Genomic DNA, 18,861 nt, shown 5'->3' on the forward strand with positions numbered 1-18,861 from the left:
ACCACTGAACTTGGTAGTGCTGGAATAGGTGCCCTGTGTCTGTGGCAGTATTGAATTTATATTCAGATTTCCTTTTTAAAAAGAATGTATATATATATATCAGGTGTGAATCAAATTAGCTCCCTGAAAGACATGTCCTTCTATATATGTGTTTGAAACATTTGGCACAGGAGGATTTTTCCCAGCATATTTGTGGTGCCGCTAGAGATGGGACATATGGTGAAGCAGAGCAGCCAGGATGGGTGATTGCTGCCAATTTTCATGAAAGGCAACAGTAAAGGCAGCTTCAGCATATCTTGATCCAGACATGATGCTCTTGTCTTTCTGAAAGTGCTGCTTTCCCCGTAAATCTGAATTAGCTACGCAACGAATGCTCTTCCCAACTTGCCACCTTTACAGGGGGCACTTCTCTTGCATCTTCTGTTTCAAAAAAGTTCACTGACTGTTGTGCTGCTCTCAGGACCATGCACACAGGGTGCCTGTTCCCAAGGTCCTCCCCACCCCACGGACTGAGCTAGGCAAAGCTGAAGGTACATGTGTGTGGTACAATGAGGAAGCTGGTGGTGGCTATGTAGTGATGACTTGGAACTGGTTAGTGACAGCAGCTTTCCCTTCTCTGTCTAGCTCTTTTCCTGCTCTCCATTTACCTTGCCTTCCCCTTGCAGCCTGCAGTCATGACTCATCATGTTTCACAACAGCTTCCATGTTCCTCATTGGAGAGCAGGAAAAATCCAAACTTCAGATAGGATCCAGAGGGTGTTAAGATGAGACATGAAGACCTTTTTCCTTCCTGAGCATCAAAAAGGTCTTGCCAAGGTCTCTGGCAAGAGTGTCAACAAATGTGTTGTAGTTGTGCTCCTTGGTGCCGTGTGGTGAGGATCTTCCTGCTCAGACCCATGATGTTTGTGTCTTCATGGGCTGTCCCCAAGCTCACACTGCCTCACACCTCTTCCCCTGCGAGTTGGTGCCCCCATGACAGGCAGTGATGAGCACCCATGGCATGGGGTGCCCATCATTCCCACACCAGACTGTCCTCTCCTGGCAGGACCATGGGACACCCTCACCCCCAATGTCTTCTTCTCTCTCCTGGGCTCTCCTGCAGTAGAAAACCGTGCTGCATCTCACTGCTGGCATCCATGCCCCATCCGTCCCCTGTGGTCACAGAGCTGCCCCTCTCCTTTTCTCCACAAATACTGGTGTCTCCATTGCTCCACGTGTCCTTGGAAAGTGGCAAGAGGCAGCGCAGGCTGGATGGTCCAGAGAAGTGGGAATGGGAAGATCTGGAGCAGCTAGTTACATGTAGGGCAGCTGTGCAATGGGGAGGAGGAAGAAAGAAAGAAGGAAGTGAGATTGTTAGAGAGGGCTGGGAGCATTTGGGAGGAGAGGGAAGGGTAGAGAGAGACTTCAAGCAACTGGGACAGAGCTGAGGAGCCCACATTTGGGGCTGGGGAGTGAGGTCTCAGATTCAGCCTTACAGGTTGCATGTGGCACAGTGAGACTTAGGACTGCTTATACCAGGGTAACGCATTGCTGTCCTTCAGAACTGAAATCTTGTTTGTCCTGATGTTTTCAGGACACTGAACCTGCCTTTTGCTCCTAAAACTATTAGGAAGAAGGTGGAGGAGGGGAGAGAGAGTGCTGTCCTTGAAGAAACATGTTTTCCTAGTAAGTGTGCAGGGAGGTGACGATACGCCTCTTTATTGTCCCAGCAGCTGCACCTGCAGGGCTTTGTGCCCTTGTTTGGGTCCCTACAGAGCTGGAAGGACTCTGCAGCTACAGAGATGGGCGAGCAGAAGCTTTTGAGGAAAAAGGGACACATTTTTGTAGTTTACTGAAAATGACTTGGTGTAGGTGTTGCTGCACTCTAAAAATACCTTTTATGTTCCCATGCAAACAAGGGAAGGGAATTGTTCAGCCCTTCAAATGACAGGGCAAGGTGCACGGAAACAACACGAAGAAATAAACAAGTTGCAGGTGCATGTTGGGAGCAGCTGTACGTGGTCAGTGCAGGTATCTAAGAATAAGATAGATAATAAAATTACTTTGCAGAGTCGTTCACACTTTCCTGTTAATGTTAAACACCTCTCACCTAAAGGGATTCCATAGACTTCCGATTTATTTATTTATTCTTTTTATAACCTGGATTATCTGCCCATCAGAGTGCATGCAGGCACCTGGGCCTGAAGTGAGCCTGGGAGGGAGAATAAAATGCAGGTTCCCTGAGTGAAGGCGCAGACTTCCAGGTTAAGAGTGGACAAAGCCCAGCAGGGATAATTGCTCCGACAATCTCTTGAACACCCTTCTGTCTGTGTGTAAAATAAAGTGCCTTCTGCTGTGTGATACAGATATTGGAGGCAAAGGGCAGCTCCTGGGACAGCAGAACTGAGCAGAATTGCTCAGGGAGACATAGCAGCCCGTGATGAGATACCTGGTGGTGTTGGTTAGCAGCAACAGTGACTTGCGTTTTCCTGAGTACATCTGCTTTAAGCAGGAGAGTTGTTAGAAGAAGGTCTATACATGATCTGAAAGGGGAGACTTTGAGATTTGAAGAGGATGGGTTCGTAAAGGTGTTTATGGGCCTGGATGGGAAGGAAACTCTAAACTTGCCAAAAATTCTGCAGAAACAGTGTCCCAGCAAGGATAAAGCCGCAGGGAGGGATCTGTGGTCTAATAGGGCTTGAGCAGAGGGTCTGCAAGGAATAGAAGAAAGGTGAGCTGCAGAAAAACTTGGAGAAAGGCTTGGAGAGAGGCTCAGGGACAGAAACTGCTGCGATGAAGCTGAGTGAAGTTGAAATAGTGTTAGGCAAAAAGTTTTTAAGCTATATAAATGAAATGGGAACAGGAGCCTTTACGAACCCTGTATATAACACATATATATGTATATAATACATAATGTATAACATATAGAGTATCTAATATAACAATAATACGCAGCCTGTGTGCTCAGGGTGAAGTGCAGAAGCAATCTAGGCTGGCTGCTGCCATGCAATGCAGTGCTTGGGCTAGCAAATGTCTCTGATAGATGCCTTGGGTTGGTAACACAGGGCTGGAGGATTCACTGTTGCTTGATGATCCAACAAAGTGGGGGCAGCAGACACCACTGCTGAAAGAAGAGACTTTTTCCCCCTGAACTACTCCTTCCCTCCCTTTTGCTGGAGTGAACCTTTCTGTTGCCACGTGGTGAATTGAAGCAGGGAATTGGAAATCAGGCTGGCCATGCAGGAGGGTTGTGTTCAGCCTCAGTGGCTCCCCGTCCCATTCACTGTATGGCCATATGACCTGGTACAAAGGTGGGAGCAAAGCTGGCCAAGGGAAGGGTTGCTTCTTCCAGGGGCAATGCAGGTAACTACCAGCCTTGAGTGTATGTGCACCTCTGCCTGGTTTATATTTGGCAAGGGCAGGACCTAGGAAGCTGCAGGGCTCTTAATTTGGCCCAGGTTGTGTGCAGGATATGGGAGGACACAGCTGAATGAAAGAAGAGAGGAGGGCCTGTGAGATGGGTCTACTGAAGCTGGATACATAGCTTCAGGCAAGTTACCTTTATTTTTTTATTTTGATTTTTATTTTTTTCATGGGAATTTTTTCTTCTAGAAATAGGAAATACAGTTGCTCTAATCTGCAAGGCTGTGTTAAGTTATGACCCAGCAGAAGAGAGAATTTGCTACAGTGGGTTAAATGGGGGTTGTTCGAAGACTTGTGTGATAGATGACGAAAGAACTGAAAGGAAGACAGCAGTGGGGAGTGTTGAAAGGTATTAGGCTGGAGTGAAGCTATTACTGGAGTTTTTATGGGTTGGTCCTTGGGCTGGTTTTATGCCCTGTTTTTATTAGGGACATTAAACATCTCGTCATAAAAAAGTAGTTGTGTGTTATTGAAATTTGCAGATGTTGCAAAGTTGGGCTGTATTTTCAGCCCAGAAATCTGGCTCATGGAAGGGACTCTGTGACCTGAAGTGCACAAAATGTGAGCTCACACACTTGGGGCTCAGGGAGAGCTGTCAGTGCTTCTGGTAACAACTGGTCTAAATGCAAAGTGGGGTTTTGGTCACTTGTGTTAAGGAAGATGAATTGAAACTGGAACAGGTGCAAAAGGGGGATGAAAATGCTATTAAGTGGTAGAGTCTAAAGATCTTGGCTTATTTAGCCTGCAGAATGAAAACTGAGAGGATACACTCTTGGTCTCTGTAAATATGTTGAGGTTTCATGCCAAAGAGAGAAAAAAAGTCCTTGAAATAAAGGACAAGGATGAATTGGTTTGAATGGGTCATAATAAAAGCCTAGGCTGGATAATGAGGGAGTTTCAGTTCAGGAGGAAGTGAGAGTTTGAGCTAGCAAAGAACGTTTGCAGGGAGGTGGGAGGGGAAGCCTCAGCTTGCTCCATACACTGTATGGTAGGGAACAGGCTTGTTTCTGTGGATTCATTGGAGTTGTAGGTCTGAGGAAAGCCCTGAAAATTGAGTTACTTAGGAAAAATTTGTCTACAACCTCCTCTCCTTCACCTTTGCAGATAGCATCCCTGAATTTGGATGGGCAGGCTTGCTGAAAACTGGGTACTGTTAAATGGTGACCCTCAGAGGTACCAGCATTAGGGATGAAAGCAGAAACTGCAACCCAGCCAGTAAAACGATAGCAAGGTGTGAAGGACCCCATGGGAAGAAAGGTCTTTTGAAATGTGAGTACTGGTGTAGGAAAACCCAATAGGTGAATCCATACACCTAACACAGGGAATCTGGGAAAGCTGTGTGTGAAACTGCAGCTACTGTGGTTTTATTAGAGTAAGACTGGAGTCTGTTTTTTAAATCAGACTTTTACAGATTCTAACACCTGTCACCAGAGAGGGACACCTGCTAATAGTGCCCTGTGGGATAGGTGCTAGACTTTTCCTCTGGTCTTTGATTTTCCTCAGAGGACTTCATAGCAGGTGCTTGCCAGGTCTGAGGTTAGTTTTGTGAGAGAGAAAACCCTCAGTGATCTCCTTACCTTGATCTCTGTAGTTCCATGCTGGACTTGGATTATTGCTACATGCCTGGGGCAGGAGAGTGTTAGAATATCTCCGGCGTATTTATATATAAATAAATAGAATTTGTTGGACACTATTTGTATGTATAGTTAAGCTTTGATAAAGCAAGATCTTACCTGAACCTTAATTTAATGATTTTATTTCCCCTAATTAAAGTTGTATAGAATTTTGTATTCTTAAGAAATGGGAGATTAGAGGTGCTGCTTGAGGAGACAGCCAAGGTGATCCACCACCAGGCTGCAGAAAGATGCTTCCAGGAAGGACAGCCCAGGTTCCCAGCCTCTGCTGCACACTTCTGTGTTCCTCCTTGCTCAACACCAGTGCTAGCCAGACTTGTCAGGAGAATAATTCAGGGACCTACAGCCACAGAGGAAGGCTTGCCTTTTTTCGCAGGGTTGTTTCTCTGCTGTTTTAGCTCCCTGAACTGGCTTGTTGCCTGTTTGGGCAGGTCGCTGGGGGGGAATTGCTGCAGAGCTGGGTTGAAGAGGGTTTGGGTGCCATGCTGTCAGCACTGGACAGTCTTAGAGTGGAAGAACAACACCATAAACCTGAACACCATAAACCTGAATCCTACCCAGCCAGCAAGCACTGGGCTTGTTCAGCTTGTATTTCTTCAGATTTGCTTCTCTGCAGTTGTATAGCACCACAGTCGCCCTGAACGTTTTTGGAGCCAGCCTTGTTAGCGATACGGGAGTGTGAAAAGGTTCTGTGCATTGAGTTGATCTGAGAATAGCATGTTGAAGTGACACACTAAAAGAGCATCATCAGCAGTGACATACTGAGATGTGCTTGGGGATTATTCGCTGCATCAGATAAAGATCTGATGTGCTCTGTTTCTGACTCAGGAGCCAGTGGGATGTGAACGTGGCACTCTTTTCCACTTCACCATTCATCATTTTCAAAGGCAGAGTAGAAAATGTTTGCCCTGCGGGGACTTCATTAGGGATTTTGTCTAGGTTGGGATTGGCTTTGCAGTTTGAATGTGCTTGGGCTGATCTGCCGATGTGCAGCAATGAAGTTCATTTGTGTCACGTTCAGAAAGGCTAAGAAATAAAGCTCGTTACAGTGCAAATCCATTTTTTTTTCCCTTTTATAAAGTACTTTGGCTTCTTTTTCATTCCTTTTGTAATGGCAGACTTCTGCTGTTACTTTTGATCTGAAGATGAGGTTTTAAATCCGTGCTCCATGACCGCTGCTGAGGAAAAACTTGGCTTCTGTTGTGGATGCCACATGCTTCTGAGGTCTGGCCCAGGCTGGGCATCTTTCATCTGCTCAACTTTACACTTCAACACAATTACGAAGGCACTGTAATTGTGACTCAGGAGAAATTTTGACTTGATTCTATTACAGTTGAAATGACACTGACTTTAATGGGAGCAGGATTGGACTGGTTCCTGTAAAACCACCTATTAATTTTATGGTTATGTCAGCAGACCCCAATCAAGATAAGAGCCCTACTGTATTCATCATTTTAAAAACCTAGATCTAGACAGGGTTCCTACCAGTAACTCTGCAATCTAAAGATAGACTTTTAACATATAAACATTTATAGCCCTTGAATACCTAGGCAGATTTTTGGCCTGCTGATGCCTTCATTAGGACAGCATCTAATGTATAATCTGGACTCAGAACAGGCAGCTTAGTTGGGGAAATTTGAGGAAAGCCCTTTGGGTTGCTTTAGAATATACAGACATGGGAAAACAATATTCTGAGCTTTAAACAAAATCATATATATTTTTTTTATTTATTTTTTTCCCATCTCACTTTACAAACTAAATTCTTTGGAAGCTCCATGTACTGGAACCCTGTAGACCAACTGTGTGGTCTTTGACCTCTTTATTCACCAATTCTCCTGAAGTTGGTACTATATATCTATTTTGTTTTCGGGCAGATTGACAACTTCTTTCATCAAAGCTGAAATTAACTGCATGGCTTAAGTCTGACCTATTAGAAGACAGGTTTCACTGACGTGTGTGTGTGGGGGGAACAGGGCAGGTGGCTGAAGAGCCACTTGACTTGCCTAAGCATTTGCTGAAGTCCAGGTCAGCTGTGTCACTGGCAACCTAAATCAGGGCATAACAGCACCAAAGATATGTGGAAATACCTGGCAATGTTTTTTTTTGTCCTACTCAGAAAGTGAAACACTAAAACTTGTGTATCTGGACGCTTGACTTTATTGCCTCTGAGAAAGGGAATGGGAGAAGTGTCCAAAGAGGCATCTTTGGAGAGGGAGCTTATGAGAACTGCTGTCTAAAGGGGCAAATATGACATGCTTTCTTCAGCAGCTGCTCTTTGAAATGCTGGCCTTCCCTTGTGTCCAAAAAAGGTGGGATATTAAAAGGCCTCATTTTAAAACAACTTCAACTGAATATGCAATTAAATCCACTGGGTGAAGTCTCAGAGTAGCAGCCCTCTGCAGTGCTGCCCACTGAAGAACTGCAGCTTTTAAAGCCTAATTGGCAAATTTATTGTTTTCCAAGACCCCAGTGATGCATGGCACTTCAGAGAGGAGGACTGGATCTTTCCAAAATGCAGTAGCCTGAGATGCTTTGTTGGTTTGATGACATTTAAAGTGTATCCAGATTAACCCCCTTCCAGAATGACACTGTGGTCAGTGATGTCTCTGTCCTCTGAACTAGCACCTAGCTGAGAGCTTTATATAAAAGCAGTAACAAAATCTGGAGACAGGCTTTTGTTCATCAGCCCTTGACCAAATTGTCTTTCTAAAAGAATAAAACATGAAGTACTTTAATGGGATGAATTTTTATCACGGCATATGCATTATAATTATTTGGTCCTCCAGGCAAAGTGTTTTTTGAAGGGCCTTGAGTGTTCTGCTTTTATGATGATACCTTTGAGCTGATGGATCAGGTGCTTCTCTAACAATGGGTAAATCAGGTTTTGGGGGGTTCTCCCTGAGTGTAAAGGCTCAGGCAGATCAAGCACTTCTATCACCCATGTTGTAATGTCTCGCAGGATGTGAGTTCAGCTGCTCCTGCAGAAGTCATGCCCTTTCTGCTCAAGGAGGGCTTTCTCTCCTTAACCTGGTGTTCCGTGCTTCCATAACCGCAAAGCAAAATAAAATATACTGATGATACCCTTTGATGTTATGCTTCATCTTAGTTCTACAAAGCATGATTTATTTAAAATCTCTACCCAGTGAAAAGCTTGACTAGTATTTCAGTTGCACAGGCTAAAGAGTGTGCATCTAGCTGCAGGAGATCAGACCTGGGCTGACATACATGTTGTCTTATGATAGAAGAGAATTTGTGGAGCGGGGAGCTGGGCTGGGTCAGGTTACAGCTTTCAGTAAATCTGAGCGTGCCTGAAATGGCTCTTTTAGTGTCTTAAAATATTTGCTGTCTTTTTATCATTGCAAGCGTGATCCAAGTTCCATTTAAGCTGATGGGAACTTTTCTGCTGTCGTCTTTAAAAATTGGCTCAGGCCCTGTATCAGATTGCATACCACCTTGCTTTCTGATTCTTGGAAGGGTTCAGCCAAGCGTGATGAATTAGATGCTTAGATAACATTGATGACTGCAGTTCTTGATTGTGCCAGGGGAACCAAAAATAAAATAGAGGTCAGAAGTGTGAATAGTAAATGGCACGGTATGGGTCCAGTCCTGCTGGCGGGGAGGGAGGGGAACACACCTGCTTGTTTGCTGGGTTGTGAGAAGTTGACTTCTTCCTGACGTTGTGCTGTTGTAGCACAGAGCGGGAAACTCTCCAGCTCTTGGAGCAGAGGCACTATGACAGTGTGCGGGGCCCCAGGCCCTTCCCTGGCATTTTGTCCTGACCTCCAGCAGAAGGGGGAGCAGACCCCAGGTGTTGAGGTGGCACCGAGGCTTCCTCCAGTTTGCTTGGCTGGGCAGATTTAAAGCAAATCTTTGCAGACAGGAGTGTGGCTGCTGGTAGGCAGCCTGTGCAGGCAGATGCAAGCTCTGGCACTGTGGGGCTGCTCTTCCTCTAATGGCTCCATTGTCCGGGGAGGGCATGCATGAAGCCTGACAGCTGCAGCAGACTTCAAACCTCCAAGGAGTGGCTACCCCTAAAACCAAGAGCTGCGGATTTGGCAGTGGTGAAAATGGATGGAGGCCTAATTGGCGTCTCTGGCTTCTGCAGCTCATGGCAAAAGAGCTCCCTGCTGTGCTGGGATAACATAGTGCTAGATCCCTGTCTGCTCCATCCAGGGGAGGTCTGGGGTGGTGCGGAGGGCATGGGAGCAGGAGAAAAGGGGCAATGGGGCAAAAGGGAGAAGTGATGAAGTCCCTGCTGCACTGACATCTCCTGAGATTTCATTATTGATGCTGAAATCTGCTTTGTTCAGGAAGCTCTTCTTTTTTGTTGCCTTCATCAGGATATGGAGGCACCACATTTTCTGTGTCTGTGTAGCTGCCTGTTATAATACAACTTCTAAGGGGACAAGGTTCTGCCAGGTCTTACAAACTTTCTGTATGAAAGATATTCTTCTTTAGGCACTCTCACAACTGCTTCATGGTAGCAGTATAAAACATTTTTTTTTTTTTTAGTGGGGGTGTATGTATAGTAAAAACCTTATACGAATGAATTAAAAATTTGGGAGGAGAAGCTGAGGAACACTCCATCTATGCCAAAGTACAAGGTGACCTCAGGAAGGGAAAATGCAATTGCCCAACTGTGGTTTTGCCATGACCGCCTTGCCTAACTTCTCTTGTCTTATAAAAAGTGCTGTGGAATACGAAATGCATGAGAATGGCAGCATGGATGCCTGGCTGTTTGCTAGGTCTCTCTTCTGGCCCTACAGGGCTTCCACTCATGTCTGTGAGGGATCATGGAGAAGCACTGATGCAAACACCCAAAAAAGCCAACCAGTCCTTTTTGCAGACTTTTTTTTTTTTTTTTCATGTTCTGTCAAAATATTAAATAAACAGCATTCTGAAAAACACTGCTAAAAGAAACCATTCAGAGAAAGCTCTGTGACAGTCTCTAGGTCAGGTGTTCACTACGCAGTGCTTGCCTTGCACTGCTCTCTGCTAAATTTGAAGGAAAAGCAGTGCTGCCTGGGCACTGGGATTTGGCTTCTGATCGTGGTGGGAAATAGTCCTTGCAGCCAGAGACTTCTCAGCTTAGCACGGGAGATCAGACAAAGCATTGGCCAAATGCTAAACTGCACCTTTATTTATGACCACTCTGGATGAATGTTAATTATTAGCTGAAGATAGCGTGTTCTAGAGGTTGTTTGCATTATGGCGTGGGAAGGGCCAACCATATGTAAAATGCATGTGTTTGTAGGCAGAGGAGCAAAGAAAACCACTTCAGAGGCAACAGGGGATTTTTTGCTTGCTTCTTCTCACCACATATGCAGTTTTTATTAATGTCATATAGCCATAATAAGGGATTTGCATGAACTTATTTAGGAGACAATATGTTTAAACGTGATTTTATTAAGACAGGGTGGTTTAACACAGTGATAACATGCAGCAGATACGTCGGAAGTGCTGACTGCATCAGATACACTTCTCTTTAATAGTTGTTTGGAATTCTGGACTAGGCATTTTCTTGTGAGGTGTCTATATTGAATCAGTGTAGTCATTTACATAAAGTAAAACTATATGTGGTATAGAGTACTTGGCTAAACATGAAACCTCTTTGCTGTGGTAAAAGGCTTGATGGTCAGAAGAGGTTTCCTTTTGTCAAGTTACAAAATACATGTAGTTTTAGCTCTGCTAGGTTATTTTTTAAAGAAAATAAGATTGAGTTTTATACAGGGCCCTGTTCTGTGCTTTCATTTTACGAAGCAGCACTAATGTCTTACCACCCTTTAAAGTCATGAAACCATCCTCTGGGCAGTGTTTTTCCCATTTCCACTTATTTCCAGTTAGCTGCTTCACAGGGATATCTATTTTAAAGACATTGGCAAAGCCTTCATTGCAATGGCTGCAACTCTCTATTCATTTGCTATCTTGCTCTTTAAGGGTCTACTTGCAACTAGATAATATAATTATTTTGCCCCATAGTTAGCTGCTGGAGAATAAAGGAAGGGAAAGGGTTTCTGGGCTTACCTGCCCTGATCAAATGTTATCAGACTTCTGAATTAAATCCACCTTAGTTTCTTTGTCCTTCTGATTTGTGCATCTTTGAACAGTTCAATTATTCAAGCATTTTGAGTTAAATAAAAGCTTAAAAACACAGGTGAAGTGTGTAAATGTAGTAAAATAGGGATCGATCGCTTTATAGTGGAATACTCTTTAAAGAGTCCTCACTGAAAACATGTGCTATGTGGTGCAACATCTGATTTATATAATTTTCAGGTCACCTCCTTATTTGGTCCCTGGATTGAACAATTTGCTCAGGGCAGGCAGCCTCCCCTTCCACAGGAATGCAGGTTGCTTTCCACTACTGTTCCACTTGGGTATGTTTGGTATTTGTGTCAGCCTTCAACACAAACGTCTGGTGGCATCAAGCGTGGTGCAACGAAATATTGGCACTGGAAAAATGATAGAGAATCAGTTGATTCTAGAAGTATGGAAAACTGTTAAATTCAAGGTCTAAATCTTGCTTTTTGACAGTGTGTGTAGGGACTTTGTAAAAGGCTTGCAGCAGGTTTCCCATCCTGAGCTGGTGAGGCAGGAATGTGTGTGTTGGTGGGATGGACAAGCCTCACCCCAGTATTATCCTCATTTTTGGCCTGAGTAAAACGCACGTGTCTTCAACGCATGAGTGTAAATGGGTGTTAAGTCATGTTGTGTTAGTACAGGTGAGTGTGCTAGTGCCTTTCAGATCCTGCCTGTCTTGCTACTAGTTAAACCATCATCGTTTGGTTTCCAGGGCTTGGGAACAAAGGATATGCTGGGATTTTATTCCCTGGGGCCTGATCCAAAGTCACTGGCATAGATTTGTTCAGTGGTCTCTTGTTACAACCAGCATTTCTAGGTGTACCAAAAGGGAACAGTTTAATGAATTTCCAAAGAAATTATTTCACATCTCTGAAAGTGTGGTTGTTAGTGTACCTACAAATCTGAGCCTGCATCCTGATCGTTCTCTGAGGTTCATATTGAAGTATTTCCCTACTGTCTGTACCTGAATTTCTTAGAATTTTAATAAAGGCCCAAAGAGATGTAGCTGTAAGAGGATGAAAAGTAAAAACAGGATGAAATTGTAAAATACAGATGCAGCTTGTGAGCTTGAAATCCATTGAACTCAGCCAGCATGCGGCACAGTGTAAGCCCTTATTCAAGGTCTGCCAGCTAGGTGCACCACAGCACTGTCATAATTGATCAAACCTGCCAGATAAAGAGAGGCTATTTTAAAATTTCTCCTTCAGGGCACGGGGAAGTACTGTGTGTGCAAAGATAGAAATTTATGATGATGCTAAAAAAAATGCAGATGAAGTGAATAATTAATGAATTCAAGACAGGACTGAAATATCCTCCTAAAATGTTGCTATTTTTAGTAGGGAGTGCTTCTGCAGTGCTTGTCATGTGATCCTATTGCCTTCTGAGAGCAGGAAAACAATTTGAATTAGTTTCTCTTTCCCCGGTGGACCTATAGACCCAGCATATAACATCTCTTAGCATCTGCTTTTGCATTAAAGCAAACAAAGTGATTTTAAACATCATGCAAAATAAAATATTAATGGGAGCTGTACTTAAAGATGATCTTTATAGCAGCTGAATATTTTTTTTAATACTTTGAGGCTGTGCAAGGAGCTACTGCAATGTGCCTAACTTTCAGCTGCTGCAGATGTCTGGTAGTATTCATTACTGCTGCTGTTTCTAGCTGTCAAAGCATACAGAGGCAATTATCAATAGCTAATTGCAGGATTTGGCCCACAGATGAGGAATTAATATAAACAGATATGTTTCTCTTTTCCTTCTATAAACAGCATGGGGTGTTACTGGGTTTGAGCTACTTTACAGTATCACAGAGGGGCTGAGGTGGGAAGGCACCTCTGGAGTCCATCTGGTCCAACCCTTGCTCAAGCAGGGACACCTAAAGCAGCTTCTCCAGAACCACGGCTGAAAATCTCCAAGGACGGAGACTCCACAACCTCCCTACCTCACGCAGTAAAAGTGTCATGGTCAGAATGTGACATAAATGATTGTATGCAGCAGCTCTGCGGACCTGCTCACATTTTGGTGCACTCTGCTCGGCTGAGCCTGCAGGGAGGGACATCTGCTGGTGGAACAGCTGGAGATGCTGGGAGGAATGGGGCTGCCATCTTCTCTTCCGCCACAGCCACCTGTATCCATGCAGAGCCCCCGCCGTAGTGAATATGCAAGTGTTCAACGTCCCCACACCCAGCCCTGGAGGAGATTTCTCCTTCCTGAGGAGTGACGAGATTCCCAACACCCATCAGATAGAGTCAGGAGCTGCTTGCTTGCTGCCTTTCTAGCCTATCAGAGTTGTCACAGCTTAAGTTTAAGAAAAGAAAAGAAAACAAACCTCAATCCCAAATATTTAGGCACTGAGAAGGGCCCTGACTTTGCAACCCGGTCCTTGGTTAGTAGGGGGAGCTCCAGCTGTTTGCTCTCCCCATCTGGGACAGTTCCTGGGTGACTCCTATGAGGTCTATAGGGGCCCAAAAAGGACCCCAGCCCCGGTGGGGTGCAGAACCCTGCCGGGGAGCATCATGCTTGCCATGCAGCCAGCAAGGTGGTTTATCACCCCAAGGATGTGGCACTGTGGTACCAGGGGCTCTCATGGTCAGTGGGTGTTCCTCCCACTGGACCCGTTTCACGCCAGTGGAGCAAACCCACTGGGCATGCGGTGCAAGCCAAGGTGTCTTGGCACTGTCAAGGAGAAAGCATTTCTGATCATGTCTTGAAACAGCAGAAAATCTCTGTGCCAAAGCAGGTTGCTTTGGGAAAAAGTTGAGAACTGTGAGTCCTGAGCTGCAGAGGTGATCCCCCAAATACTTTCAGCTCCAGGTTGAGTTGCAAGATTAGGCGACGGTAAGTTTTGTGAAGCTCCTGGTGTAAACCATGGATGGTGGTTTCCTCAGAGGAACTGGAGTTTGAGCTGTGGCTCCTTGGTTGTGCTCAGGTTGTGGGTGTAGGTGCCATAAAAGCTTTGTTGCACCTGGGCCTTGATCTCTGTTTTCCTTTCTCTGTGTATCTACCTAGAAGGACTGTTTTAATTTCTGTTAAGACACATGCACAGAATTCTGTGTGGTGTGGAGTTTTGTTTTAATAAGGAGATGATCTTCAACTGGAAGCTGGATTTAGTAGATATGAGTGCTATTTGAGTGACAATGCTAGTTACATAAAAATATTAAATTATCAGCATATAGTTTATATATATATGTGTATATATATATATATATATATATTAATATATATATTATGCAAGCTGATAAGACTATTTGCAGGCGTATTCTTCCCATCTTTCCATCAGCTTTTCCATGCTAGAGGCTAACACTTTTTTTTCCCCAGTCTTCCTGCTCAGTCACTTGTGTGAGCATTGCCCAATTCATTCAAAATGAATCAGGTTATCAGGTGACTGCTTTTTAAGACAACCCTGTTCATTTAGACCAAAAGGCTGGATGTGCAGGCTCAGTGAGGGGGTAAACTGGAAAGAGTGGGAGTCTATGGCACGGGAGCCAATGAAATGGTTGATGCCTTCAGTAGGTGTCTTCTGTAGGAGAGGACACACACAAGGACAACCCTTGTAAACCCTGGAGGGCTTTTCCTCACTTAACTTGATCATCTCAGCACCTGGGGCTTGTGCTCCTGTTTGAGGCTCCTGTGGGTTGTGGTTCTGCAGCACAAATAATAAACCAAATCATGGGTATTAAAATCTATCCTTTGTAATGAATGAGATGCATTAAGTATTCCTTGTAATGAAAGGATATAGAGATTTTAAGACCCTAAAGATGTTACCACCCTGCAAAAAAGTGATGGTTCCCTTTTGTAGTGCCTGTTTGTTCAAGTACTTGCACTCATGATTCAAGAAATTGCTTTGACAAGTCCAGTAATGTCTCATGAGCTGCTTGGAAATGATCAGAAGTTAAAATACCTGCTTTCATGTTTGTTAGCGCTGTCTTGATTTTGACAACAAAGCTTTTGGAGAATCATTTTTGCTTCACGTATGGTTATCCACCCTTGTGAATGCTTTATGAAATACCCAGCAATATGGCTTTATTTATTTAAAATTGGGAATATTGCAAGGGTTCATTCTGTGAGTTGAGCATTGAGGTGCTGATTTTGAGCAGTGAAATTATCAATTCTTTTAAAAAAGATTATTTTTGTGGCTAGCTCCTTACCACTTTTTCTTTTCTTTTCATAGGAAAAATTAACCCAGGAGTGTGTATTCAGAGAGCAGTTTGAAGAAAACTGGTATAACACATATTCATCAAATCTATATAAACACGTGGACACTGGAAGACGATACTACGTTGCGTTAAATAAAGATGGGACTCCAAGAGAAGGGACTAGGACTAAACGGCATCAAAAATTTACACATTTTTTACCTAGACCAGTGGACCCTGAGAAAGTACCTGAACTATATAAGGATATTTTAAGCCAAAGTTGACAAAGACAATTCCTTCACTTGAGCCCTTAAAAAGTAACCACTATAAAGGTTTCATGCGGTGGGTTCTTATTGATTAGCTGTGTCATCACATCAGCTCCACTGTTGCCAAACTTTGTCGCATGCATAATGTATGATGGAGGCTTGGATGGAACATGCTGATTTTGTTCTGCACTTAAAGGTTTGTCCTCCTGGAGGAGAGCCTATGCCCACTCGCTTGATTTAGTACGAGAGGGGGAGCGCGAGAGAGTGAGTGAGAGCGAGCGCGAGAGGACGCGAGAGCGTGAATGGGAGTGAGAGAGAGGGGAGCCGAGGGAGGAGGAGAACGGCCTGATGCATGCTGGGGAATGGACACGCTTTTAAATTTTTGATCAGTTGTACTTCGTCATATATCAGCATAGCTGCCATACTTTGATTCATCGGGATTTTTGGCTGGTGGCCTGCTCAAGTGTACGCTGCATTTACAAAAGGCATGGAGGGTGCAGTCTTACTTAGACAAGAGACTTTTCAGTTAATCGCTCGCTGGGTCTCACCCTGCTGAGTTTAAAGCAAAGACCTCTTAGTAAAAAAAAAATAAAAAATAAAAAGTTAAATTTATTTATAGAAATTCCAAAGGCAACATTTTATTTATTTTATATATTTATTTATTATATAGAGTTTATTTTTAATGAAATATGTACAGGCCAGATAGGCATTTTGGAAGCTTTAGGCTCTGTAAGCATTAAAACGGCAAAGGCCACTATGAACCTGTGGTAAATTCATGCAAGTAAATATAAAGGTGCATGGATAAAAAGAAAAAAAACAACAATAAAAAGGTAATAATAATAAATTCTAGTGACCCTCATGTACTAAAGGCGACAATCTCTTTTGTGCCCGTATTATTGTAAAAGTATGCACACCACTCATGACACTGAGTACTCACTCTTCTGACTGCTTGTTTCATAGCTTACCCCCAGAGGATTAAAAAGAAAACTGGGTCTTCAACTTTTTTTCTGTGTCTGTAATATTTCCTCTCTGATAAAGTGACTTATTACATCATTGTAAACTTCACGGCTGTGGAAAATATAGGGGTTGGAATATATTCTACTTGTTAAAACCTATTGCAGATTATACCAAAGCTAAACGATAAATATGCTTTTTTTTTTTTTCTTCCTAAAGCAAAACAACATAAGTAATATCAACAATTGTACTAATTTTAAGATTCCACAAATAGCACGTAAAGGTTTCAGAGGGCAAGAACCAGGCTAACAGGATCACTCTTGTAAACATGTTTATTTGTGCACTTGACTATCTACTATGAAATTATACAAGTTCCATAGGGGTCATTGTAACATCTTTTATGGAAAATTGCTTTCAGTGTGACTGTCATAATACATGATATTAGCACCCTTCCTAAAGTAAACTTGCAAAATGAAACTAATAAATCTCTATCAATAATGACTATGGGGGGAAAGTATTAGACTTGTTTTTATTTTTTCCCTTCTTCCTAAAGTATGTTCAAATATTCATGACCTGTAAGTGAAATGACAGTATGTAATATTTAAGGAATTGTAGCATTTTATGTTAAGCACACAAAAACGTCGATGAGCAATTACCATTTGGGAATTAACACATAGAAGTCATTTTTTTCCCCCAGTATCCTGAAGGATTAAAAAAAAAGAGAGAAAAATCATGTAAACCCCACATAATAAATGCATTTTGTAGCTGTTGCATCCCTTAGGGTTTGAACTTGTTGCCATTAAAATGAGCATAGCTTTTGCCATGGAGCCTGCAGGGCTCGCGATGCTGCCATCAGAGGCATCGAGGCTGGGTGGAAATGTACTTTGGCATAGCCGGAATTGTAGCCTATTCGTACTTATATAATCCTGATTTGTTTTTGCTCTAATGCACACCTGTCTGTGTGATATAAACAGATATTATTTGAAACGTGAATCTGTTCTGGAATAACCCATGGCTTGGTGTCCTGAATGAGTGGGACCTTCCTGTGCTTTACGGGAGGAGAAGCCACACCTCGACCAGGAGACACCTGCAACCTGCGATAAAACATGGCATTTTGTTATAACTGGTTTTGAATGATAAAGGAATGATAAAGACGTGTAAATTCAGTTAGCAGATTTGTAAGATGCAGTCAGACACTGACTTGCCTAGGGACTGCTATTGCCAAGGAATCTGAGCCCAACCTGCGGCCCGGGGGTTGGTTTGTAACCCTTCATAACCTGCATGTAGATGTGCCGCAGGTTAACCAGGTGCTGAATCGCTGGACGATGAGGCACAAAGACTTGCTGGACCTAGAACAGGTGAGCAAGCTCCTGGGAAGTGCTGGGCTCAGTGTTAAACAGAACAATTGTACTGCGAGGAGGGAGGGAAGGAAAGCTGCAACTCTGTTTTTCCAGAAAATCTTGCATGTGCTGGGAAATGAATAGCAAAGGTTAAAAATACTAGGAGTCGAGGCCAGGATACTAGGCCATGGTTTGAGTCTTAATGTTAAATTGATTTGGATTTTTAGACATAGGCAAATCATTACTACTCGTTAACATGTTTTATTTATTTTTTTTTGTACTTTTCTAAAGAAAGGATTAAAACCAAGAAAAATGTTATGAGTTTATGGCAGTCCATATAAATAAACTGTAACCAATTTACTCTAATAACCCATAATGGTGTGTAAATAGTGACTTTCTGTAAATATAGAAACATGTAATTTAACATAGGCGTTATTGCGAGACTGGATGGTCCAGGAGCTGGCAGTTCACCACTCACTGGAGCCTCACTGGGCCAAATCCAGCCTGGCTCAAATAGCGAACAACAGATTTTGTTCGGTCACTTGTATAAAATGTGTTATTTATTATTTATTTGGTGGAGGATGGGCACAACCTACACACCCTGGGTGCTGCTTGGCTACTGTGCCAAGGGCTGGAGGGGTACAGATACCCTCTGGCTCCTTGAGTGGCCCTGAAGCAGGGCTGAAGACAGCTGAGCTGGCAAAGCCAGGCTTGCACTGCCACTGCCCCTTGGCCGTGCACATACAGGAGCCTTCATTTCCTTGTGCTGTTGATTTGGCATCTATTCTGAGCACTATAATTCACTTGAAGAGAAATCGAAGGGGTGAAAAAGAACAATTGGTGTTATTTACCTGATACTCTGTAATGGAGTGTAAAATGCATACAGAATTCTGTAATTTCTATAAATACATTGCTATAGAATTTTGAAAATTGGTATTATTTGCTTGATGTGCCTTCAGAGCATTTTCTTACAACTGTGCACATGTGTAAGAATGGGATTGCAAAAAGACATCCTCTTTGTATTCCTAGAAAGGGTGTGAGAAAATTCCAGGAT

General features: G+C 43.3%; 1 protein-coding gene across 3 annotated transcripts in view; it reads left to right on the forward strand.

Annotated features, from left to right (window-relative positions):
- The window catches only part of FGF9 (fibroblast growth factor 9), a 29,731-nt gene extending 11,566 nt beyond the window's left edge, over nt 1–18,165 (forward strand). For 2 of the 3 annotated variants that reach the window (XM_068671500.1, XM_068671519.1), the window contains one exon: nt 15,286–18,165. In XM_068671500.1, the coding sequence (XP_068527601.1) occupies nt 15,286–15,531 (246 nt within the window). In that variant the 3' untranslated portion in view covers nt 15,532–18,165. Of the gene's footprint in view, nt 1–1,709; nt 1,974–15,285 lie in introns of those variants that run through there. The other variant, XM_068671510.1, reaches the window with a different exon arrangement.
- Nucleotides 18,166–18,861: the final 696 nt, after the last annotated feature.

The sequence above is a fragment of the Anas acuta genome, chromosome 1 (assembly GCF_963932015.1).
Source record: "Anas acuta chromosome 1, bAnaAcu1.1, whole genome shotgun sequence".
NCBI classification, from domain to species: Eukaryota; Metazoa; Chordata; class Aves; order Anseriformes; family Anatidae; genus Anas; species Anas acuta.